Here is a 27,309-nt window from a genome sequence, read left to right as displayed (position 1 = left end):
CCGCCCATTGATCAGAGGCGAAAGAGGGGAGAGAAATCCGGCACGCAAAAAGGAAGTGATTTCAGAGGGTGCTTATCTTCGTTTGGGTGGTGCCCGATGCTTTTATTGGCACAAGGCCGATGGATCTTTTTTGCAAATCTACAAATTTATAATCGGAAGGCATTTCCCTTCACCTTTGATAGCTGTATAATACTACAAGAAAAAGGATGGCTTTACGCCGATCCATCTTTCAATATTTCGTATTTACTTCTCCAGGGAAGGCGTTCTATCTGATTCTTGATTCTAGAAAGCAAAGCTCTTGACCACCATTCATATTTTAGACACTTAAATACTGCTATCATTCCCTCGCCCTTTGCCCAAGCTTTGTCTTTTACACATAACCAACTTTCAAACCAAGTTGTTGAAGAAACTGGTTTGTTCTACTTGCTACCCTGAAGACCATAAGAGAACCACTTTATATGGACAGCTGATTCACATAGAGCATTATTATTGACACATAATGGCAACAGTTCTCCAAATTTTCAGGCAAAAGTTCCAGATCTGCATGGATAATATGCCAGGTTTTGTACTGTAAGTGAATTATAACTCCCCTTCCTCAGGCTGCACATTCAACATACTAGTTTCTTGAATTATGATATACAGAATGACCTGAGTAGCATTTAGAACTGTTCTCATGCTCTTATACTACTGCTTCTGTTGTATAAAATTGAACAAACTGTTTACAGTAGCATTGCATGCAAACTCAGTTTATGATAAACTCAAACATCTAGAGGACATTGTACTTCCTGTGCTACTTTCTTCCACATTGACCCAGAGCTGTTAATAGATGTTATTCAACCAATCTGGATCTGTCAAAGAACAGGATCAACTGAGTCACATTTACTCTTGTCAACAAAATTCTGAGAGACTGTCAAATGCTTTGCTGAAAATTATATATACTATATTCATAAGTCCTCACACTTCTGACATTCTTGATTAATGCAGGGAAATAAAAAGGTCTAGAAAGTACTGATGTACCTACACTATCCTTACATCCTTTTGACCCTTCCACTATGCTTATTTTTCTTTCCAACCTCTGAGAAGGTCTGGAGAGAAGAGATACCCACTTTCACTTGTATATCACTATAGCTTTCCATGCAAGGAGACTTGGCACAGCAGACTAAAGTGCTGTTAAGTAGCACTTAGCTGCCAGCTGTCTGCAATTACTGCAAATTCAAATCTCACCAGGCTCATTGTTGACTCAGCCTTCCATCCTTCCGAGGTAGGTAAAATGAGGACCCAGATTGTGGGGGCAATAAGCTGATATTGTATAAAAAGAATACCGTTTGGGGGGGGGAAGCCTTACTAAGCAGGTATATACAAAAAAAATTATGAAGGCTATTGCTTAACGCACTGTAAGTCGCCCTGAGTCTCCGGAGAAGGGCGGCATATAAATCGAACCAATGAATGAATGAATGAATGAATGAATGAATGAATGAATGAATGAAGTTTAGGATGTTAGAGGTCCTACATCTAATAGCATGGTGGACAGTTTAAGGTAAAGCCAAAATAGGGAGGCATGGAATCAGTCAGAACTAGGGGAAGGTGAAGTAATGCTATTTCCTGAACACACTATGATTCATCAAACGAAACTATAAAAATTGATTTGGCAAGACTTATTTTTGATAATCCATGTAGTTCTTATTTATCAATGTATTTTATTTTAAAAATATGCCAAGTTTCCAATACCTCATTTATTGTGTAAGAATTCTGATACAGTATCACAGAAGTTAGCCTTGACAAGTAAATTAAGGGTATCTAAATTTCTCTTGATCTATTTTAAATAGACAGATAGAAAAGGATTATAATCCATCACTTCAATTTGCATGGATGCCCACTTCCATGTGACTCTGGATGGCTTGCAAGAATTAAAAACAAATAATATAAACAATTGACATTGAGGTTTGCCTCAACCTAGACTAGTATTTTCCAAAGATGGCAGTTTGGCTAATCCTGGCTAAGCTATACAATACATATCTTATAGCTACCCTTTCTTCTTTAGAATGAAGTACATGTTGGCCATATCCTGATCTTAATTTCTAATGCTCTTTCTACTCTTTATTTCTTTCTTTAGGAAAATTAATGTACTGTATGCTGTTGAGTTTTTTTTTTAAATTTCATTTTTATGAGGCAGGATTCTTCTGAACAAAGGGACTGAGGAAAATGGGTAAACTCCCACACACATCTGGATCAGGCCTCTGTACAATTCCTCTCAAGTTAAAAAACAACAGAAAAACAGTTGGATATTACACATTTGTCTCTTGGTTTTATTGGAAAATGAAGCTGTTTTGACAAACATACATTAATAAGAATTATAGATATCATGATATAGTTCTTTATCCATTGGAAACAACTTTTAGTCTACCGAATAATAATTACACATTATTCCTCATAGCCCCCTATGAGGTAGAAATGTCCAGATTAATAGCAGACAACCAGTAATACAGAGTTTGTAACTGAACAAGAACATAACATCAAATGGCCCATAAGGTATATATAAACACCATAAACTAGTTAAGTTTCAGAGTTCTTGCAATAAAGATGCACAAAAACTCATGACTGTACAGCTCTTGAATACCTTATACATGCAAAATACTCAATAGGTCACCTTACCAACTTGATAGCCAAGTAATTTATGCTGTATTTTTCCACCTAAAAGCTTTTCTGTAAAGAACAGGCAGGCACACTTCTTTTTCAAGAACCATACATTTACTCGGGGATAAACAGCAGGGGGCTGTGACAAGAACCCAAAGTGGGTAAGGACATCCATTTTTTTCCACATACTGTAGCCCTTGGGGGGGGGGGGCTTTTCTTCCCAGACATCTGACATTGCACAAAAAATGGAAATTAGCCTATGAGGCTTAGGTTATTTGCCCTGTTATAAAGCATATATAAGAAAATAATGGCTAAGATATTAACTTCCTAGAAACCATTGTATTGGAAAACTAAGGGTAGGAAAATTAAGAACACTAAATGTGAAATCCTTATTTGAGGCCTTCGTATCAGTAATTCTTTTTTTAAAAAATGCAACTCTGGTACATGGATATTTTTCACCCAGATTTGCTTCAGACAAATTACTCCTTCAGATTGTTATGGACTTTAATATTAGCTTCCGTGAAGAACAATTCACAACCAGGTATGTTCCTTTTGATCTTCAGAATGGGAACAAAAACCTAGTTTCCATGGTTTCTATTCAGATTGCTACCCACAAGACCACTTTTTAAAAGGGATGAATGGGACAGTTAATATGAATTATAATCAAATCTAAATCTGGTGCCTATATTCTACCAATGCACAAAGTTTTGTGAATTAGTCTTCAATAATTACTGATACAACAAAGGCATGTATCTTTTTTCACACATTTAAAATATTTTTCCTCATTGCATTTGTAACTAAAGAAAAAATGGGCATGTAGCTTCAGATCATATTTTGCATCTTTTTTATTCTTAACCCAAGTAACGTGCACAAGACTACAGATGTAGCATCACATACAGTTTAGCCCCTATGTTACTATGAGCAAATTCTGTTTCAATCTTGTACCCTCCACTAATTTACTCATTAGGCAGATTATACTCTAATCCTGTTATGTTTTGTTATACAGAAGGAATATCTTTGCATAAGGTTTGCAAGTGATATTGAGGAAGTGCTTTTGAACATTCTGAAATGCTATAGAAATGCTATTATAAAATCAACAGTGCATAAAAGTGCATACGCTATCATTTTTAAACTTTTGTGCAACGGCAGTTTATCATATTTTATGATCCTGTCCTAATCTCTTATTAACATATTACTTCTTAATGTTTCAGTTCATTTAATGTTCCAGTTATTAAGTTTGTCTGATTTTTAACTGTATCTTGTTGACTGCAGACAGGAAAGAAATTAAGTGGCAGGAATTTTCCATTCATAAGGAAAGATGGAAGGGGAATGCTCATGTTTTCTTCACTAGTTGGTAAGTGAAGAAAGACATCTGTCACCAAAGAAGTTGACATAAATTTACTGAAGTAGAATTAATGATCTCTGATATCTTTTGTTTTTAGTAGTTTTTCACCTGCATTCTTAGGCCCTTCTGGTTTAACTGCACAATACATGCTTTATTATACACATTATCTTCAAAATTTCATTTTTTAAGTTATGCCACATTTCCTAAGTACTCAAACCACAAACCTCTTTAATATGGAAAAATGAAACAATTCATACAGACAGCACATTAGTGGCACAGAAGGGAAGAAGTGATTCATTGGCAACTGCTATTGTAACACAATTAACAATGAGTAACAAAGTTCTCATCACACAGTTAAACCTTTGAACTTTTGCACACATACAAAGATTAATTTCATGGAGGCAAATTTTTGGTAATATGTTGAATAGTGGAAGAATTTCTTGTTAGTGGTTCTTTATTAATTATCATCAAATTCTATAGCAGCTACAAAAACTAGTCAGCTGCAAATCCTTTATTTCAAACGTGTATTTAAATGAGGTCCTATTGCTTTTAATAGGTCTATTCTTAGAATTTGGATCCAATCCACTATACAGTTTTTTTTTTTAACTGGAGAATCTATCCAATTTTTAAACCTCTCAGAAAATGTATCTTCAATATTTAAGAGAATGGCCCAAATTCTTAGCTTCATGCATACAGGGATAATGGCTCATGTTTAAATTAAATTCATAAAAACATATTTATTTAGAAGTATCATAAATGCCATTTATCTTCACTGCATTTAGGAGTGAAAGATATCAAGAAAACAAAGTACACTATGGCCAATGTAATATTCTAGCACAGGGGTGTCAAACTTGCAGCCTGTGGGCTGGGTGTGTCACGCGCTGGTCACGCCCCCGGCCCGGTTTAGCAAAGGGGAAAAAAGCTGTGATATGTCATTTGACAACACAAGTTTGACACCCCTATTCTGGCATTTGGATAGAATATGGATTATCAATTCCAGCACTTAATCCATACTCATTGTCAATAACTCTAGTTCACATAAATCTAAAGCCTAATTTTGACAATGAGGGAGATAGTAAACTATTCCTAAATTGTATTAGTAGGAATGCCAAGAGGGGGCTCATAAGAGTTTATCACAACAATTTATAATACTCAAGCATAGAAAACAATCCGTCAGTGAAAAGATTAGGGTAAGATCCCTTTCATTGTAATTTCTGTTTCTTAGGTATTTATTTGGAAATATCATGCAACATTTCATTATGTAAACCAAAGTTCTAAAAGTTTGCCACCTTATATGCTGCTTATGAAAACTCAGCCCAAGTCATGCCCATTTCCACCCAAGAAAGCAGTATTTCTTGTGACATATCTAGCCACAATTTTTGTATAATAGTGAGATACTTTTTTTCAGTTCTGTTCCATAGGATAAACTACAAAGCACTTTTCAAAGAATATTAACTCAGCATTACAGGAATCTCTCTGCTAGTTTTGAATTTTCTCCACAATAATCATTCAAGGATACACAATGGCCATCTCAGCACATAACAGCACCTGCCTGGGTTTGAAAGCTAAGCAGAGGTGGGCCTGATTAAGATTGCAGTGGAAAACCACCTGAAAATACCAGTATCAGAGCTTTAGATTAGACTGAGAAGTAAAAAAAGAAAAGCAACACTATAGCAATAGCACTTAGACTTATATACCGCTTCACAGTGCTTTACAGCCCTCTCTAAGCAATTTACAGAGTCAGCATACTATCCTAGAGAAGGCAATAGAAAATCACTTCTGTATTGTTATCAAGAAAATTGATATCCAGCAGTGGTCAAAATATATATTGCTCCATTCACATAATTACTGTTGATTATATACTAGGTTTCAAGCTACCTATGTGCTTAGTAAGAAACATTTGTGAACAGTATCATCTTGGTGAATCTTACATGTTATTTTTGGTAAAAACATGTTATTAAAGTCTAGGGTTTGAACCAAGCTAAGGAATATTTGAATGTTTCAAAAAGAATTTTTTTCATTCCTTAGTCAGCTCTTTTAGTACCTGTTTACTTATCCAAGGATAATACATATTTCTAAGAATATGTACTATCATCATGCTTGTGTGCACCATATAAATAAATGTATCTATCTCAAGAGCTACTCAGTAGGCCTGTTTTAAATTTAGAAAAAAAAATAGTAATTTCACTCAAGTATTTTTGGATGAGGGCACTTGAGGCACTACTTGTTCCTTGCCATGAAACAACAACAAAAAAAAATTCCTGAGATCTGAAACATAAGGTTTATTTCTCATTCTATGTGAAACCAGAAACATCTCCACTTCTATTACAGCCTCAAAGAGCTTTAACATTAAAAAAACAATAACTGAAAAATATTCTCATTAAAAAGAGGGAAAGGTCCCAAACACACACACACGCCCAAATATACCTCTTTCATCTTTCTAAAATGCAACTGTTTTTATAATATGTTTGATTTACAAACTGTACAAGAAACAAATAACAGTTTCTAAAAGCCATTTTAAAAGAAGTGAAATATTTCCAAAAGGCCAGATTTCATATTGTTTTAGATGGATGTCTGGTCAATTCTCATCATCACGTCCATAGTGAATAGTCTGTATTTCCTGTGCGATGAATGAGGCCATCTCCTGGGTACCTGCTGCTATTACTCGACATGACATCAGATCTAGAGGTCCACCTAGGAGAAAAAATTATTGAAAAATAGCTTAGATGTTTCTTTTGTGATGAAGACACAAATTATTTATTGTGTAGTCCATTCTGTGCATTTAACTGGGACACATATATAGGAAGAACATTACTAAACTTTTCTGATATGTAAAGTTTCGTGTTAACTGTTCCTTTTTTTTAATCCTACTCTTGTTCCTTCTCCCTCCAGAATCCCCTTCACCTATGCTCCCTAGCAGTGCTTGGAAATACCAATTTTTTCTTTTGAGTGTTGACTGGTCTTTTTTTTTTTCTCCTTCCATAAGAAAAGAGAACTAGTATGATTAGAACAGGGGCTGGTTCAAAGGTAAGACAGACATTTCCTGTCCTAAAGTCCATCTTGATATCACCCAAAATACTTGTGGGATACATGTGGGAAGTCTTGCTTTGAGCCAACTTGAGTTTCCCATCATATAAATACAATAAGCCATTAGGGACTGCAACTGTATAATAAGAAGCACAGTATTTGCAAACTTTTAAAACTGTACATTAAATCATTAGAATAGAGAATGGCTTTCATGCATAAGTTAACTTTCTTCCTTCCCCATTTCTAAGGCCACCACTCCCCAATATTGCAGTTGCAGAATATTGTATTCCCCAATATTGTACTTGCAGGATCACCTCCTACCGGCCTCCCACCGCCCAGTGCGTGCACATAGGACTGCCCTCCTCTGGGTGCCTTTGACCAGACAATGTCGGCTGGTGGTGCCCAGGATGAGGGCGTTCTCTGTGGCTGCACCAACCCTCTGGAACGAGCTACCCACTGGGCTCCGGACGGCCCCTGACCTCCGTTCCTTCCGCAAGGACCTGAAGACATGGCTTTTTAATCAAATTGCCTGATATGTTGGGAGTTTTATTTTAATTGTTGGGGTTTTTATCAACCTTTTAATGTGCTATTTATTGTTGTTTTATGTTGTGAGCCGCCCCGAGTCCTTTGGGAGAAGAGCGGCATATAAATATTATAAATAAAATAAAATTAAATAAATAAATAAATAAATAAATATGGCTTCACACTTTTCTGAACATTCTTTCCTAAAGATTGGACTTCCAGGGAAGTCTAGAATAAGATCGTGGCAAAAAAATTAAACTCTTTTGAATTTGAAGGAGTGGTATCATGTGCAACTCATACTTTATCCTTCTTAAAATATATTTGCTTACCTGATGTATCTATCACAACTCCACCTGCCTCCCTGATAATAACAGTAGCCGCTGCCAAATCCCAACAATGCAAGCCAAACTGGTAATATGCATCTGCAGCTCCAGATGCTAAATGACAGAGTGCCAAAGTAGCACTTCCAATAACACGAACCCTGCAATAAATGTTGAAAAAATTGCAAATAACATTAAAGCCTAGGTTTGCTCATAAGGAAGTGATTGTGTAGTGACATACATTTCCAAATATTGGATTCAACATTTTTACTTGTTTTACAGATTTTATCCATGATGCCCAGTATGAACATGGTATTCTAGACAGAAAACACTTTCCTTAAAGAGCCAAGTGCAATAAAGATGAAGAAGTAAGCATGCATTAAACACATTTTATAGCCTAATGTAGCTTATTTTTGTGATGGAATTCAAGAATTCAGTGCAAAAAAGAAGACTGTGATGGCACTACTGAAGATATATCTCAGGGATAGAATTCTCTTGATACACGAGGGACACTCTTGATGGCACAGTCCATATATGCATTTGAATATCGATGAAACTCTTAATTTGGTTGACTGGATTTCTGACAGCAGTACTTAACCAAAATATTATATTAACATTTTTCTTGTTACTAAGTTTATTAATTTTACAGGAAACAGAATTACCCATGTGCTTGTGCCTTTAGCAGTCGTTCCATGTTACTAACAAAAACTTTCAGAGTGTCAGGGTCTCGCTTTGGACCAATCTCAGTTAAAATCAAGGCTTTTGTGATATCTGCAAGAAAAATGATAGATGTATATTAATGCAACAGCTTACTCTAATTTCTTTTATAAATTCTACATCTTTGGATGCACAAATCGTTTTCAAGTAATCTTTTTAGAGGCAAAATCTACAGCTGATCTTTGAGTGGCATGCCAGAGACCGCATAGCAAAAAATGGACACTAAACCTGATTTCATTTATCTTAATATTTAAAGTAAATATATTTACAACCATACTAATAGTACAATTTCATGGGAGTCAAACTAAATGGCTGCTGATTAAATGGACATGTCTACATTGTTTCCTTTGTTGCAATTTGGAAGTAGCTTTCCATTGTTTTCTTTTGCTATGAGGTTTTTTTTTTTTTACTTCACAATCTACTTTATTGCATAGGATTTCATAGTGGTCTCCTATCCAAAAATCTAAATAATTTCTGCTAAAGAAAACTAAAAAAGCCTAAATAAAATAAATCTTCTTAACATTACAGGTAGTCCTTATTCAGTAACTACCTCATTTAATAACTGTTCATAATTACAATTGTGTTGAAAAAGTAACTTTATGATTAATCCCCACATTTATGACATTTGCAGATCTGTAAGCAAAGGAAAATGAAGAAAATAGTAAGCAGTTGCAATTTCACTTAGTGACTGTTTGATTTCTCAACCATTGCTAGTCCCAGTTATGAACAAGGACTACATATCCTTTCGTTGCCATTCTAGAATTGATAAAGAATTGCCATTCTGTATCACATTATATATCACAAAAAAAATCCACAATAAACCCAAAAGTTACCAATATTTGACTACTCAAGTCTAACTATAGGTTTTTACTTGGACTTGAAGTTCTGAGATTCAAAGGTCATGTGATTTAAATTTTAGAACTTGCAATAAAGATAATAAAACAGAGTGAGAATCTCAGATGCAAATGATATGTATTTTTGAGAAAGAAAAGTGAGACAACACAACAGCTTAATAAACTTTTGTACAACATCCAGCGGTATTCTAGAAATACTTTAGGGCAGTGGTGAAATGCAAAAGTTGTTACTACCGGTTCTGTGGGTGTGGCTTGGTGGGGGATAATGTGACTGGGTGGGCGTGGCCAACTTTAAAAAAAAAAACTTTTAAAAGCTTTTTCTCTTCGGCTGAAGAGGTTGTAAAAAATGCTTTTAAAAGGATCTGACAATCCCAGCTGAGTTGCCTGATTGTCAAAGCTTTTGTTTTCTTTTAAAAGCATTTTTTTACAATTTGTATGTATGTACAGGTAGTCCTCGAGTTATGACCATAATTGAGACCAAAATTTATGTTGCTAAGTGAAGCATTTAAGTGAGTTTGCAACTTTTCTTGCCACAGTTGTTAAGTGAATCATTGCATTTGTTATGTTAGTAACATGGTTGTTAAGTGAATCTGGATTCCCAATTGACTTTGCTAGTCAGGTCGCAAAAGGGGATCACATGACCCCAGGACACAGCAACTGTCATAAATATGAATCACTTGCCAAACATCTGAATTTTGATCATGTGACCATGGAGATACTGCAACAGTTGTAAGTGTGAAAAGTGGTTATAAACCACTTTTTTCAGTGCTGTTGTAACTTTGAACAGTCACTAAATGAACTGTTGTAAGTCGAGGACTATCTGTATTTACATATGTACATACCAGTGTGAGTTGCCCCCGGTTCAAACTGGTTCTATAGAACCGGTAGTAAAGCCGGCGGGAGGCTCCGCCCACTGACCCAGACATCATCAAAAGCAATCTGCGCATGCACGCGCGGGCATGATGCGAACCAGTAGTAAAGGTAAGCAGAACCCACCCCTGGTACATATGCCAGTAAAATGCAAAATATGGAACAAATTAATGCATAAATGCCTGGGAGAAAAGGAATGTCTTCTAATTCATGCTTACAAGACCACAATAAATCAGTAATTATGCTCTTAAAGTTCTACACTAATAAGACAATAGAAGTTGTGAACATTAAAGAAATTGTCTGAACTCTTTGAACTGCCAGGGCAAGCTGTTAAAAGGTGGTTTTACACTATATCTCCCAAACAATACAGCCTGCTTTTCATAATGTCCTCGCAGCAACCTTAGCATCTGATAGGAGGGTTCAACCAGTTAGATCCAACTGTAGGCAGATCTTTTCAGCTGTCATATTTGAGCTACTTTTGGCTCACTTGTCTGCCACTGAAGATAGGCCCAGCTGAAGGCATCCATAGCAAACTGAGACTACAATAATGCAGGTGACATCAATAAGAGAATCCCCTTATGTACTTGTGTCCCAGTGTCTGATGCAAAAGTATAAATTACAGTTTCTATATCATGAGGTCACAACACATGATTTGTCACTTGCCATCCATCCCCCACTCTGGATGCCCAGACAGCTAGCAATAGGATTAAACAGAATTTAATTTTAGGGTAACTGAATTTATAGTGATGTAGCAAAAATATTATTAATCTGAATTAAGAAAAATTACCTAGAAGATACATTTATTTTATCTAAAATTAGTGACAACTCTATATTATTATATATATATATATGCATAAATTTTATAGTGTTTACAAAATCTAAACCAACCTGTCACTTTTGACACCTGAAGCCTTTTGCCATTACAATATGACCCTTGACCTCTTCTACCAGTGTATAATCGTTCTTCAATGCAGTGATAAATTACACCAAATTCAAGCTTTAGGTTTTAAGAAAAGAAAAGTAACATGAATGCAATTTGCATTATATCAGTATAAACAAATCTCTTTTAACTGCATAAGATTGCAGTTTACACTATTGATTACCCCAAATATTCCTTATAATAAAAGCTATAGCAAATTAAATATATCATCCTCTTATATAATGGCTAATTTTTACATCACAATTACTAAATGAGAAATACAAGAAATGTCTTCTGCAGAATACTCACTGCAAGTATAATCACTTATCAGAAGTGTTCCATCATCCTTCTCTTGAGTTCTCCATTGCCTATCACTTTCTATCAAGATGTATCATATGTAATTTACCCCAAAGCAATTGTCAGTTTACAGAAATAACATGAAGGGTATGTTTCCAAAGTTTGCACAATCCAACATTTTTGTTACCGCAACATTTTTATGGCTTTCATCATTGTCTAGCAGCAAGGCTGGATGTCAGCCAAACAAAGTTGCCAAATTGAAGTAAGGAAAAAGAGCACTTGTTATTTTTTGTAGGGAAACCCAGTTCAATGGATCACCTATTCTAAAGGAAGAATGTAAAAGCCATATACTGGTTACCAACATTGTTTCTAGAAATCCAGACAAATACTCTATAGCAGAAGTGTCAAACTCTATTTCATTGAGGGCCGCATCAGGTTGTGTTTGACCTTGAGGGGCCAGGGTGGGCATGGCCAGCTCGATGTCACTTGTGTTGGAGGCGCCTGTAGTGGTCTGAGTGCTCTGCCAGTGAAAATGGAGCATGGGCCCTCCCTAGCTCCATTTTCACTGGCAGAGGGCACCACAGGCCGGTCCTTCACTGTTTCCAGGGTGGCCCAGCAGGTCAGATCTAAGCCTCCCTGGACCGGTTCTGGCCCGCGGGCCTTGAGTTTGATACCCCTGCTCCACAGTAACATGGAAAGATAGAGAACTACACAGAGAACTATAAATCCTGTAATTTAACGGATAGACAGCACTGCTGGTCTATGATTGCAATAAATTTGATTGATTGATCATTTGCTTAAATACTATGCCCATTCCTTAATGCAAATACTTTGCAAGTATATTCCACTGATTGCAATTAAATGTAAGGAAAAAGGTTTAGGTTAAGGGGTACTTCTGTAACTGTTTTTGCAACACAGTGTTCTGCATGGCTAGAATGGGTATTCAAAACATTTTTAGTTAAGAGAAGAATCATTTATAATTGTTATGTAAAAATATCAAAAAGATGGTTTGAATATTATAAGTAGGTTTATGCATTAAAACCTATATTTTCACAAATATCACAAGATAAATTGGAAAAGTGTTGCATAAGAATTATTCAGGTGTATTTACTAAATCCATCCCCCCCCCATTTTTTAACAGCTGCCACTAAAGCCTATCCAACTTACAGAACATTATTTTATACCTCTTGGTTGACAGCAAATCCAATGCTAACAGCTACAGTTGGAAACCTGTGTAAATAAATACATTATATTTGTTAATAAATTTTCTGATAATAACTATTACCATATCAACATTGTGATAGTATTTGTTGGTTCTCAGGTGAGAAAACTTACTTTTTTATATTTAGAGGTTAAATTCTAACTTTTTATATAATTTTAATTGTCAGAAAACTGATTTGCATCCTGATCCTAAAGACAGTTTTGTGACTTTTCCAATGATTATCTGATTCTCAGAAAGTTCCCTATTCTTTAAATTTTAGGAATCTATGCAACCAATTAGCTGCTGTTCTTATTCCCTGCTGCCTTCATAGGACATTGTTGCACCAGGAATAGACTAAGAGAGAGGAGCAGCTGCTTTTCTAAAATAAGTTCAAAAGTCATTTCCTAACAACTGCTGCCACCTTATAACTTGAGAAAATAAATATTTTTCCTTCCATAACTAATACATTCCATTATGAAGTATTTTATGAACCAAAGATTGCAAACTAATGAAAATTCCCTCCAAAAGAAAATGATTCAAGATGATCCAGAATATGACAATTTAATACTCACAAACTAATTTGTTAAAAGAACAGCAATTACTATAGGTCAAATTAATGATCTGATTTTTGTTGTTCAGTAGTAGTATAAAAATATTAAAGCAATGCTATTACAATATTTTTAATATGCATAGACTTTACAAGTAAATTTGATGTAATCCTGTGCAGAAATTTGCTTGGTGGAAAACATGCAGAAGGATGAGTTGTAAGCTACATGTCAGGCCCAAAACCAAGAATGATACATAGTGATTCTTCCAAGGTGAGTTCTTTATTGTTTCCCACCTATAGATAAAATCTTGCCAGACTGAGCATTTTACTGTTTGCATGTACAATATACTCTGTAGCTATTATGGAGGGGCTGTCTTTCTCCCACACACAGTTGCTTCTTGCTTCTCTGGAATGTAGCCCTTTCCTCCTGGGAATCAATATCCTTCTACATTTTATCACACTCTATGAAACTAGAAGGGATTCAACAGACACAGAAATTCCATTGATACTTCAGGCATTTAAAGATGCTTGACAATCTGGCTTGTGACATTTGATGCAAGGTTTTTACCGTGTCTTTACCTATGTACGAAATTGCAGGTGCCATCAACAGGATCAATAATCCAGGTTGGACTGTCATTGAGTATGCACTTTGAACCAGCAGCAGTAGCTTCTTCCGCAATAAACCTAACATTGGTATAGACAAGACTCAAATAAAAAAACTTTGAATTAAAGGTGCATTTGAAGCAGTTGCAGATGTACTGTTAAATAAATCTGTTCACATAATTATAATTTTCATTCATTTAAAACATCAGCAGTAGAATAATGTCATGGCCAGACATACCTGTGAGAGGGAAACTTTTCTTTCAATGCAGAAACAATTAAATTTTCCACCAAGTGATCAGTTTCAGTCACAAGATCTGCTGCAGATGTTTTGGTAGATACTTGCTTTTCTTCAGTGAGAGCTTTTCTAATAATCTAGAAAGAAAATATTATATATTACTTTATAGATTTTCCCATTTTTCTGAAAAACTGCATTAATAGAAATAAATAGAAATAAATGATACAATTCTTAGTTGTGCCCACAATAACTTCTAAAATGATATCTTGTGTAAAATACAGTATTTTATTCAAGAAGATTCTGGTGTTAACATAATTACCTTATTTTTCTGTTAAATTTTCTTCGTTAATGGCTGCTGTTTAGATGCTACATTTTTGCTTCACAATTAGGATGCTAACACTTTATCACTGTATAAATGTATATGTTGTGAATTCAGTAACTGCTATATTAGTATTTCAATCACACATTATTTTTAACAGGAACTATCAGAAGAAAATATTTTGTGCACTATCACAACTACATAAAATGGACTGCTTTTGACTTATTTAAACTGAGTTAAAATAAATTAAGCTGGTTAAATTAAGATTGAACTGGTTCAGAACTTGGTCTTTAAAATAAGTGACATGCTGTAATTTTATACAATCTGCACACGGACATTGTTACAATAAGAATAATTTTGGTTTCTGCTAAAGCTTTTATATCGACAATTTTCTAGAGGCCTAGAAAAATAGGCCAACTACATGATACAAAAATACAAACCCTATAATTTCTTCATTTTTTGCTTCTTCTTATACTGCCAAATATTATCTTTTCATCCTTTGCACTTTCTTTCAGAGTAAAACATTAATTCAGGCAAACATGACCACTGCAGAGTATCCAGAAATGACTTACAGTATAAATTCCATTCTAAAGGCATGTAAGTAGAAATATTTTTAAAGTAAATTCAAGAAAAAAGGAATGTCTTTAAAAGAGCAAGGAGAAGCTAAGCATGACTGAAAGCATCTGTTATTTCACAAGAATGTAAAATAAGTGCTTGGCTCTAATCTTTATTTAAAATCCTTATTTTTTAAAAAAAAATCCTATGAACTTATATTTATTTGATACAGTGATATTCCCATGGATTTCAAACAAGGCATATTTATTTATGACATTCTGGATTCATGGCCAAAGCTCCATAAAAGCATAAATATGGTTTCAAAATTCAGTAACAGCAAACCTACTCCCAATTTGAGATTCAGAGAACTGTGAAATAGGATAGTCTTAAGTGCCCTACAAAAGGCAGTCAGGGAAGTTATGATTGGAAACTCCTGAGCTAAATCTGGTACATACTCAGAGAAGCATCATACTCTTGCCTATCCCCACCTTTAAGCTCACATGTGAGGGGGAATCTCTCAGTATTCTCCATCAGGATGAATAAATAATGTCAATTCTAACTTAAGTAGGTGGTCCTGTGGCTGCCTTGAAACCATGCAATAAAAGCTTTTACAGATTAAAAATAGCACCTTGAATTGTATTTAGAAAGCTACTAGATGATTACTAGAAGCTCTTATCCAATTGCACACAGATTTTTGCATTCTGCATGGACTACAGTTTTGGGGTAGCTTTCCAAGACAGTCACCTGAAAACCCATTGTAGTGATCTATCTACGAGGTGATGAAGACATAGATGATCATTGCCAAGGCATCATGCTCCAGGTAAATCTATAATTGATGTACCAGCCAAATCTAAGTAACCCTAGCTTCTACTTGCCTACATAGCTGTAGCTGTGAGTATAGGAGGACCCTAAATCACTGAATTGCTCCTTTAGACCAAGTGCCTCCCCATCTTGAGGTAGATCATTAATGGTTTCTGGGCAAGTAGCATGTTTATCTTACAGGGATTCAATCTTGGTTTGTTTTTTCACGTCCAAATTCCAACAGTCTCCGGACTTGCATCCTCAGCCCAACCAATGTTGTGTGTATAATTTGAAATAATCAGTACTTTGGTGATCCTGTACCGATGGGTTTTCCAGCAGATTCATGTAGTTGTTAAATTCACAGAAGGGTAAAGGAACAAAAGCCTAGATCACTTTTAAGTTTGTTATTTATATATAGTACATTAAATATATTATATACCTTATATGCGGCCCAAGACAATTCCTTTTCACTCAATGTGGCCCAGGCAAGTCAAAACGTTGGACAGCCATGTGATAGAGCATTTTCTACAGATCATCCTGTACAGTTCTTCAGAATTAAGAAGCCGAAGTGAATCTCAGTTACCCTCAAAAAGCTAATCCAATCATGACCCATTGTGTGCAGAGTCCAGGCCAGAGGAAATTTAAGTAATTTTACATATGAAATCCCGCCCTAGAATCTCACATGGCTTTCAGAAAGAGCACCCCTCAAAAGAATGCAAACACCCATACAAGGGCTGCAGAGGTACAATCTATAATCACAATAAGAAGCATTATTTTGCCATATTTATTCATACAGTGTAATCTCAAATATGAACAGTTAGTTGTATCTAGTCCAATCTCTTCTTGGTTTTGTTCCTCTAATACTCTAGGTGTGTCTTCTGCCACCTCATCCCTCAGAACTAGCACACAGGAATAGTCCAGGATGGCAGGATTTCATACATAAAATATGGAATTGGAGGTGATTTCATAATGTTATGGTTACTTTAATATTCCAAAAATTGCTCAGGCACTCAAAAGAGCCACTTACCAGCTTACTTGGGATATCCCTAAGTGTTCTCTGGAATCCATTTAGATTCATTAGGCATTGGACCAGACTGTCCAAATACTGTAGGTCCTACCATTCTGCAGAGCCTCTTGGCAGTGATGAGGCTCATAACGAACAGGGAGCAATCTAATTACAGCAAAGATTTAATCTTTATCTTCCATTATTAGATGATATGTTGACTGCTTGTAGATAGACACCCTATCTAGTATGGCACCAAGACTGCCTGGAGTTGCTATGAAGTCTCATGGAAACTTCCCTCGGAGACAGAAGTCTCCCAAATGAAAAGCAATGAGCTTTCTACCTCCTGCTCCCCAATAAGCTCCAAGAGATCACAAAAACACTCTGCTGTGCAGCAAGGTATGCAGTACACAAGGAAAGTTTCTAATTTGCCCTGTTGTCCAAAATTACAAAAAGGCATGCACAACTTGTCACTTCCAAACCAGACCCTCTAGTCACTATTAATTCCAGACAATCATTGCTACCCAAATCACCTACTATTGGTTCACTTGCTAATGCAGGGCCTGGAACATGGCAGAGCAGATTTCCAAGAGGGCAACATCACAACTCACTGTCAACCCCAGGTCCCAATACTGTAAATTTATGCCAGTTGTGCATACCAGGTTTGCATGCTTATCCACAACCAAATTGTGGAGAAATATGATCTTATCCTGTATAAATTTGGCATTAACCAGCAAAAAAGTTCCTGGCTGAGAAAGCTGGCTTCTTTTTAGGTACGCAGTAATAAACTCAATAGAACATATAGGAACAGGTGCAAAATAGAATATTCAAGTTATTCTACTGCTATTTGGAAGGCCACAAATAAAATCCAGTTCATACTCAGTCATCATCACAATTAAAAAACATTTTTATTGTTATGTTTCAAGAGGTAAAAGAACTTCTTAGAAATATACAGGATATGCAAACCACATTTTCTTTCCTTCCTACTATTGCTAAAGAAAGGTAGCAACATAAATTAGGTTTCTGCCTCAGGCAACTACTCTAAGCATATACTATTAATAGCAAGTAAACTTTGCCCTATAAAGTAACAAAAAAGGAGTTGCAGTAGTTGGCAACTCACCATGTTGAGAAACTAAAGCAAATGATACTGACCAGACTCTTTGGCTCATGAAGTGTTTCATCTCACAGTCACAGGCCCAAAGATCAAAGACATGACAAAACAAGATTTATCAAATCCACGGATAATTATCTTTTCCTGCTAATTACATGAGTACAAACAATTCTGCAAAAAAAAAAACAGCTACAACTATATTGCATGACGAGTTTGAAAATCTTGGAAATAAGCTCAAGATCCCCACGGCTCAGTGATATCCATTGTTTCAGTTCATGAAAAAGACTAAGGGGAAAGACTCTTGTAAATCAGTGAATCAGTAGGGGCTATTTTATTTCTGGGACCCTTGTCTGAATCATCTAAGTGAGAGATTGTTAGAGGAAGATGGGTCACATTTCACTAGGACCAGTAAAATTCTGTTTCACCAAAGGATGATAGATAGAAACAAAAATTCTGAAGGGCCTCATATAAAGGTTTGTGCATTATAAAAAGAAGCAATGTTGCTGAAATGGGACTTTTAAATCATTAAAAAAAATCAGGATGAATAAACTTCATGGTCATTATTGTCTATACTGGTACATTAATGCTAAGACCATGGAAAATAAGACAAGCTTGCGCTCTCAGCATTGTCATGAGGAAAACATGAGAAATTCACCATCCTATCTCCTAGAAGAAAGTGGTTAATACTAACACTCAAGAATTGATAAGACTACACAGTATTATTCCAGTAAATTCAGTTCTATTAGTTAAATTAGTATTTATTAAATTATTTTAATCAATGTGTGTCAGTGAACAAGCTGAAACTTCATGAAGGGCTCAATGCGGTGAAAAGTTTGAGATCCCTCTTTATAGATCTAGAGATGCTAACCCTTCAAATAATATTGTGTAAAGGTGAATTTAAATATGCTAGGTTCACTTTCTGTTACTTACTTTGTGTAGCTGCATTTCCTAAATTTCAAACATCCAATAAAAATGAGTATCCGTATCAAATCATGATGACACCAAAATGATAAAATATATGCCTACACTCAAGTTTATTACAGAGCAAAAGTGCTTCTTTTCTCATGATATGCGATCACCAGATTCTTTTACATCTTATCCTAAAAGAACATGAGGAGGGCAGATTTCTGCACTTATTCAGGAGTAACTGAAACCCAATGAACTTGATGGATTTGCACCCAATTCAGCATATTTGAATTACCACAATGTGCAACCATGTACTTTCTTTTCTCCAACCTGATCCCCCTTCAAATACAAAGTTTCAATTCAAATTCAAATTCAGGGTCAGTGCATTTGAAGGGATCCATGTTGGCTCGTGCACCGGTAGGTTCCCAAGATCTTGCACGGAGCTGCAGCTCAGGTTAGCAAGAAATCTCGACCTAAATCTTACAAGAGGCAGAAGGAACAAAATGCGCGGGGTGCGGGGAAGCCTCCTTCGTTTACCGATGCCCCAAAATGGAGAGGGTGGGGGGGGGAGAGAAGAGAGGAAATAAAGTTTTGCGCCTCGGATTTGCTTGCACCCCACAAGGCTCCACGTGTGCCCTGACCCAGAAGCCCCTTATGCGACAGCCGCCCTCCCCCAGCCAAAGCAGCTCCCGCTCACCTGTCCCGCCTGGAGCGCGAGCTGCACCGCCACCTCCAGGCACTCTTCCCAGGGGTCGTCTCCGCCGCCGGCCGCTTTGCCTAATCCTCGCTGCCCGCTGGGGTTCATGATTACCGCCGCTCCTTCTCCTCCTCCGCGCCCAGGATCCTCGCCTCCTCCGGCGTTTGCGAGGATCTCCGCGGAAATAGGAAAAGGGGGAGGGGGCTGTCGGTGCGGCAAGTCCTTGAACTTTCTCCGGCGCTCGAGGGGGCTTCCCTCGCTCGGGCTAAGGAGGGGGGGGGGTGTTTACTTCACAGCCCCGGGAGGGGCGTCTCCTCCCCACTTGCCGAAGAAGCCTCCCCGCTCTTCCTGCGCCGCCACCACCACTAGCCCTGGCTGCCCTCTCGCCTTCCCTCAGCCACCTCGGTCGCCGGTACAGAGGAAGGCGGGAGAAGCTCCACTGACACAGAGCCCGCCTTCCTCAGCCGACTGGCCATGCTTGCCGCCCGTCTCGAGGAGAAACCGCCCCTCTCCGCGCCCAGCGCTCTTGCTGACACCTAATTTTAGGACATTGCGCTCAGGCTGGTTCCTCACGTAGCTAGCGAATCATGGGCGCGGGTGGGCGTTTCTAGGGCAATAGGATGTGATTCACAGGAAGTTCCTCGCTTTTTTTTTTTTTTACACTTCCCCCCCCCCTCCCTTTTAAAATTTGAATTCCGTCTTTCTTTCGCTTTTTCACCCTCCGGGGAAGCAGCGTTTGTGCTGTTTTGCAGGTCCTTTTTTTTTTCTTTTCTTTGCAAGGCATCTTCGGATACTGGCAATGCAGTTCTCGAAAATTCGCATTTTGCCCGATTGTCAGGTTAGGCTGGAGTTCCTGTCGTCAAAGGCAGTTCGTTTCATTTATTTATGATTGCAGAAATCAATATCCACCCTTTTAAATACAAATTCCCCGCCCCAGCAAACTGCGGAAGACCAACCGACAGCCAAAAAGCGAGTTCGGGTCTTCCAAATGTAGTCCTTCCAAGGCTTTTTGCTAAAATGATTAAAGTATGATGGAATTGACTTACAGTTGAGGGGTAAGATAATATTTCTCTCGATGAAATCATTCACCTTATTTTCTATCAGAATGTTCTTTCTAAAAAAGAACTAAGAAAGTTAAAGGCTCCGCTTCTGTGATTGGTCAGATCCTCCGGACAAAATCGGCTTATAGGACATTTATTCAGCGCGCAGAAAAGATCTGAGTTCAACGAGCACATGGCAAGCGAGTCTTTTACTATCTTAAATTAATTTTAAATTAATTAAAATTAATGGTAAGCAAGTAGTAAATGGTAACAAGTCAATGTTAGTTGGAATGTTGATTTATTTCTTTTTCATATATTAAACGAATTTATTACAAATAGTGACCACGGAGAAGAAGTGTGAAGTTGGAGGAAATAAAATCCACCCTTCCTTTATAAAGGGAAAACAAATCTCTAGGAAGTGGTCCTGTTGGATAATCTAATACTAAGGATTAGTCTTTCTGCTATAGCTTATATATTAACCAGAATTGTTCACCTGTTTATAAAATAAGCTAAAACTGTTTCCTAGTTCTTGTTAAATCCATCTGGGCAGCTCTTGGGTTTACAATACCCAAGCTTGGGTGTTTTCTTGCGGACGTTTCTTTACTAGGCTAGGTAACATTATCAGCGTTAACCTATTCTGATTACAGTGTTCAGCCACTCACTCTGAACTACTACACATTCTCTCTTCTATTGGAACATGAGAGCACCTATTTAATTTAGACTATTTTAAGCAAACAGGACTTCAGATGAGTTGGTACTGGCAGGTGACAACTGCTATGATATCATGTGGGGAGGAATTAAATATGCCAATTTTAGGCTGGCAAGATTAAAAGAGCAATAGGGGGAAAAGGGAGAGGAAGGAGGGAAAGCATCACTAAGCAGTGCATTTTTATTCATGCTTTATCAATAGTTCTTTTTTTCTTATTCTGGTTTTGTATCCGTTACACATTTAAAAGTTCCAATCTGGGGCATTTTGAGATTACAAGAACTAAAACTGCTTTTGAAGTAGGTATACTCTTGTAATTTTTCTAGTGGAAGTTTCACCAGGACTTCACTTATATCTACACTCCACTCTAGGAACCTGGATAATTTTTCATGAGTTACCAGTATTTTCAAGTACTCCAGTTGCCTTTTAGAAAAAGCATCTTGGGACAACTGTGACCTGGATGATTGAGAATCTCCATAGATGACAGAGTATAATATTGGTCTTGAAATTACGTGTTGAAAGTTGCACTGAGAATTACAGGATTTTTATCAATCTTATAAATGTTAAGTAAGATTTTTTAAAAGATTCTAAATATTGTTTATAAAATAGGAATAAGAATTACAGACAAAGCTATATATTCATTCCACCTTTTGCTGTACTTTTGTTTATTTCAGAGTGAATTGTGCTTTTTCAAATGCTAGGCAGAGTCTTTTATAACTTCTTATGCTCCTAGTGACTACATGGACACATCTCTGAAGTATTAGGTATGTTCACCACCTTGAGTTAACTTATAAAAGTAATAAAGACGGGATAAAAATGTAAATAAATAAGGGTTTGTGTCTCATTTCTTCCAATATGCTTTTTGACTTCCCAGTCCAGCCTATAGCTCTGGAATTTCCTGATCATTTCATATTCAAATATACCTGGTCTGACCCTAATTAGTTTTTTCCAAATACACCAAGGTGTGCTATATGTTATCACTTGCTCATATCTTTCATAGAGTTCAGTAATTTGGTTTCTCAATGACAGCATACTCTATATTTAAATAACCTTTAAAGGAAGCTCTTCCAAGTAGGGCTTTTATCATGCAATCACTCTGTCTCATATCCAGAATTTTTCAAAGCCCCATACTATACAGTACTGTAGTCATGTGTAACCCTCTTTTGTTTTCCCACTGCAGAAAATCTACACATTGAACATATATTCTATTCCTTCTAGGTTATTTTCAATTATTGCACATCTTTGTTACTGAAAGACTTTCATTTGAACGCTACTGATTTTAAAGGGATTCTACTCTGACTTAATGAGAACCAGCTTAGTGTTGTGCTTAAGGCATCAGGCTAGCAACTGGGAGACTGTAAGTTCTAGTTCCGCCTTAGACACAAAGCCGGATGGATGAATGAGCCAATCACTTTCTGTCAATCCTAGGAAGGAGGCAATGGCAACCATTCCTGAAAAATCTTGTCAAGAGAATTGAAAGGACTTGTCCAGGAAGTCTCTGAGAATTGGACATGATTGAACAGAAGGGAAAAAAACTGCTGGGTTAATACTAAGCTTTCTAGAGACAGATCATGCTCCATGGAAAACATTTTTGAAATCTTCCAAATAGGTTTTTGAGTGCAATTCAAGGTGCTAGTTATCATCTATAAACTCCCATGTGGCATAGGGCCAGGTTATTTGCAGAACTGCCTGTTTTTGAGGGTATATGCCTATCTCATATATTCCAGTTAAGGACACACTCTGGATTTCTTTATTAAAAGAATTCCATTATTATGAACTCAGGAAGTAGCCTTCTGTGTAGTGGCACCTGCCCTTTGGAACAATCTGTCCTCCAATTCTTCAGGCCTTTAGGAATGTGGTCAAACTTTGTTCTTTTCCCAGTTTTGGGGTCAGGTTGAACTATAGAAGTTTTCAATTCTGTTCACCATTTTATTATTTAATGAATTGTAATGAATATTATGTGTTAATTATGATTTGGGGGTGGATTTTTTAGTATCCTTCCCAGGCTCAAATAGTTATAATTGAGCAGCCATATAAATGCTTAGATAAATAGATTCCTGAGAGTTTGGAAAAATTACAAAGCTCTTAAACTCTACCAACCCATTCTGGGTGAAATGAAATGGAGAAAATGGGACAACAGTGAATTTTCTCAAGAGTGACTGCCTTGACAAAAAAATCCCAAGAGTCACAGCATAATTTTGTAAGAATTGCAAAATTATACCAGAAATCTGCAAGCTGTTCATCAGTCATACTTTTTTTCCCTGAGAAAGAAGATGTTTCACTTCTCATCCAAAAAACTTCATCGGTTTTGGCAGGATGGCGAGGACAATGGAAGGATTAATTCTGACAGGATGGGGAGGGGGAGGGTTGGAAGGATCATCTTTCTTTGCAGTCATCTGGTCATTAGCACTCTGAGAGTGATCAGACCATACCAGATGACTGCAAATAAATATAATCCCCCCTCATCCTGTCATGTTTTGCTTCTTGGACGAGAAGCAAAACATCGTCTTCCTGAGGGGGTGGGGAGCCGTCTAGTTGCTTTTGCAGAAGCATTGAGACTCGGGGGCAATTGTTTCACACTATCACATTGCATGGATGGCTTGGTTCGTTACATAAGTGAAACAGGTATCAAATGTGTGTGTTATTTGGCCATTCAGAATCCTCAAAAGTACATTAATAGAGCTTAAAATACATAGCTGATTTAAAGTGGCTGCTTGGAGCCCAAAATAGTAGTCTCCTCTCCAAACAAATCAATATGCCAAAGTCACCTGTTGACAAACAAGGGTATGGAGCACTGGAGACTCCACATAGGAAGGAGGCTTCATACTTTGTTTCTCTTCATATTTACTTTCTCTTTCAAAGGAAAGAAAACTGCAATCCATGAAAGTTTATGCCATAATAATCTTTATGGTACCATAATGTTTTTGTTGTTGCCACAAACTAAGATCCCCCCCTTTTTTTCTGGACAGTTTAGGAATTTAATAATTGCATTGTAAATTGGAAGAACAGGAGAATTCATATAGTGACTTGCTAAAATAAGATAGTTGAAGAATAATTATAGATCAGGAGCTGTAAGAAAAACAGTTCTCTTCTCTGATAACTATCTTTTGACATCAAAAGGAGATATATCCGAATGTAAGCCACAATTGACAATCTTAATATAGAAAGCTACAGCACGCAATCTTTAGTTTCTTTGTTTCAAACAGAACATTAGAGTAAACATTAGGATTTTGTATTTTGCCTGGAGGAAAAGGAAGGTAATGAGTGTATGTGTTCAAGTTAAAGCATGTACTAACTTCTCTGTAATCTTTACAACTAGTGTTTAAATTAAGAATAACTTGGCATGCAAAGTATTTCAGCACTCCTGTCAAAGTATTCCAAAGTCAGATCACTAAACAAATGCTTAATTGCAAATGCAGAATGAAAATAGGAAGCAGGATTTGCTGCTACTCTTTTATTGTGAAGAAGAAAAAAATCAGATACAAACAATTGGAGACATTTAGATAGTGCTAATATAAATGTTAGTGTGAATGACTGAAGGCCTTGAATCTAATGTATAAGCCTTTTCCTGCTCCAGTCCACAGTATCTCTTTTTGAAATTTATAAATTTGGGAATTCTCATTGCTCTCCTGTATAAAGTCTATAGATAAATTTCAAGATCCATTAGGTTTTGTAGTTTGACTAGAATGAAGTTTTTTTCTGTTTTGAACTAGAATGAAGATCCTATCCATAAACTTGTTTTAAATATAAACATTGTTTGTATTCTTCTTCAGCATTATGCCAGACCTAAAATGGAAGCAAACAAAAACTGCATGCTGTTAGCTACCACAATTTTAATTTAATTACAACTTTGACCAGAAAATATAGTTATTCAGAGTATTTACATGGTGCCCCCCCCATAAAATGCTTAAAATGATGGTTTTGGAATATTTAGAGGTGAGGGCCACACATATACATAAGCAATCTTGACCACTAACCAACAATTTTCAGAAGGTTTTGGGATGAAGTGGAATGAAGTTCCTCTCTTTTCATTGCAAATCATTTTAAAATAATTGATTTCATCTTGCTAATAGCAATTCAACAACACTAAGCAGGTCACTTATTCCTTTTCAACCCTAACCCTTTCTCTAAATATACTAAAATACAGTGTACCATATAGGCCAGCTGCAAATATGCTTTCATTAAATTGTTTTGTATCAACAGGACTAATTTTCAGGAGCTACAGTGTTGCTGCTAACAATGCAGAACGTTGGGCAGAAAGACAGGATATAAATAAAATCAGTCTATGACCCAATTCAGTAAAATGTGCAAGAGGTCTCCATATTTGTAGTAAGTGACTATTGTAAAGAGCTTCATCCTCCTCCAATAACCCCCCTAGTGGCACTTCTACATAGTTTCACTGTCAAATGGTTAAAAAAAAAAAGAATTATGCAATACTGGGACTGTTTTCATTGCTAATTGCCAAGGAATCTCATGAATTAAGAAGTTCTTCCTTCAACTGGCCAATGAAGCAGCACAAAAAAGTGTTTCAGCCAGTACCCTATTACCATACTTCTTTGTTTTTATGAAAGAGTGGAAAAATCTTGCCCCTAAAGCAGGTGATTGGCAAAATTCACCCTCAGGTACTTTTAATTCAAGAAGGGGGGGGAATTCAATGGGCTAGGACAAAGTGATTTTGACTGCCACCCTACAGCAGCAATGAAAATGTTTCAGTGCTATGTTTGCAGTGTTTTCTCTGGTAAACCCAATGAAATGAATTTAATTAACTAAGAAGATTCCCTCAAGACCAACTGTGTTGAAAATTGGGCATGGTGCCAATCCAGATCAGCAGCCTCTGTATGGAAGGGGTTTAATTAAAGGACTAAAATGATTGTGCAGCAACCTCAAAGTAAGCTCTTCTGTCCTTGAACAAAGAAACAGATTTCAGTCTTTGTTGCCATCTAGTGATCAACTGGTTTTTGGCAGCCCAGACTGGTAGCTCTGTCTTGAAAGATAGCTTATATCTGATCCTCTTTAAATTCAGAAAAGGATCAAATAATATTCCACATTACAGAGTAAGACTTCTTGTGATACGTGACATTGGAGTTGGAACAAGGATATTCCAACAAGGATGGCCAGCTTTCGGAGGCACCAGAAGACATGATCAGAACTTTGAGAGCAGGGGTAGGAACATTCACAGACTGTTTAGTTTTGTGCAATCACAAAATGTATGCCATGATGAATGCTGCCAGTTCCAAAACTTAAATAGTATAGAACAAAGAAAGAATTACATATTCCCTTGCAGCTAAATCTTACCTTAAACAAGTTGATAAGAACATAGAGTATAATTATTCAAGATGTTACTACTTAGCTTCTGATAGAATAAAATATTTTCTTATCTTCCCCTTGACTGATTCCAACTTTTAAGAGCTTAACCAAGCAGTTTGTGGGAATTACAAATATATCAGGCTCCCAAACCCAGTTTGTTTTTTTAAAAAATGCCAGATGAAGTGATGGCAGTCAAAATTATTTATGGAATTGTGTTTTTTAACCAAAATCAACATTAGGTTTTTACATTTTTCTAGACAAACTTATCTCTCTATATATAAAAGCGAAAACCACTCACATATTAATCACGAAATCTCCAGCACCGTAAACCCTACAAGCTTGAAATTTGCCACGCATGTTCCTCTTGGCTTCTAGGTGCTCACTAGGAAAGGATTTTTCAAAATGACCATCAAGAGCATTAGTATCTCCTATATTATTATAACACGCTCTGTTGCTAATTAGTTAGACGTTCTACTCCCCCTCCCAACTTGAAAATAACTCTGGAGAGAATGGGATAGCATAGGACAGGCTTCTGTGGGGCAAACCTCAGGGAGAGAAGGGGCTAGAAAGCCTGAGGGAGAGAAGGGGATAGGAGAGGATCTTTGGGGCCAAGCCTGAGGGAGAGAAGGGGAGAGGAGAGGCCCATAATAACTACTCATTAATTTTCAAACTCTTAAGTGTCAATTTATAAGCCCCATCACATAGTTCTGTAGCGAAGCACGGGTATCCAGCTAGTTTAAATATAAAATTGAGTATTGTAGCATAAAAATATG

The 27,309-nt window shown here is 36.8% G+C and overlaps 1 protein-coding gene across 2 annotated transcripts; it reads right to left on the bottom strand.

Moving 5' to 3' along the window:
• Window positions 1–6,246: 6,246 nt before the first annotated feature.
• Window positions 6,247–20,023, bottom strand: IMPA2 (inositol monophosphatase 2). Of its 2 annotated transcripts, XM_070942390.1 has the most exons (8): window positions 19,484–20,023; window positions 14,095–14,228; window positions 13,833–13,937; window positions 12,690–12,735; window positions 11,178–11,286; window positions 8,511–8,619; window positions 7,858–8,009; window positions 6,247–6,673 (listed from the first exon to the last, which is right to left on the bottom strand). In XM_070942390.1, exons 1-8 carry the CDS (start codon window positions 19,589–19,591, stop codon window positions 6,558–6,560), a joined length of 879 nt encoding a protein of 292 aa, XP_070798491.1. In that variant the 5' UTR covers window positions 19,592–20,023; the 3' UTR covers window positions 6,247–6,557. The 2 variants fall into 2 exon arrangements, with proteins under 2 accessions (XP_070798491.1, XP_070798492.1); XM_070942391.1 differs by lacking the exon at window positions 13,833–13,937.
• Between the last annotated feature and the right edge of the window lie 7,286 nt (window positions 20,024–27,309).

The sequence above is a fragment of the Pituophis catenifer genome, unplaced genomic scaffold (assembly GCF_029215685.1).
Source record: "Pituophis catenifer annectens isolate HBS135680 unplaced genomic scaffold, rPitCat1.0.hap2 SCAF_3, whole genome shotgun sequence".
Lineage (NCBI taxonomy): Eukaryota > Metazoa > Chordata > Lepidosauria > Squamata > Colubridae > Pituophis > Pituophis catenifer.
The sequence above is the reverse complement of the archived record's forward strand: the minus strand, read 5'-3'. Positions and strand labels throughout refer to the sequence as shown.

Coding starts and splice junctions, on each gene's coding strand:
- IMPA2 (XM_070942390.1), bottom strand. CDS start 19,591: ATGAACCCCAGCGGGCAGCGAGGATTAGGCAAAGCGGCCGGCGGCGGA. Junction 14,229..19,483: donor TCGCGCTCCAGGCGGGACAG/GTGAGCGGGAGC, acceptor TTTTCTTTCTAG/ATTATTAGAAAAGCTCTCAC. Junction 8,010..8,510: donor CTAAAGGCACAAGCACATGG/GTAATTCTGTTT, acceptor CATTTATTGCAG/GGTTCGTGTTATTGGAAGTG.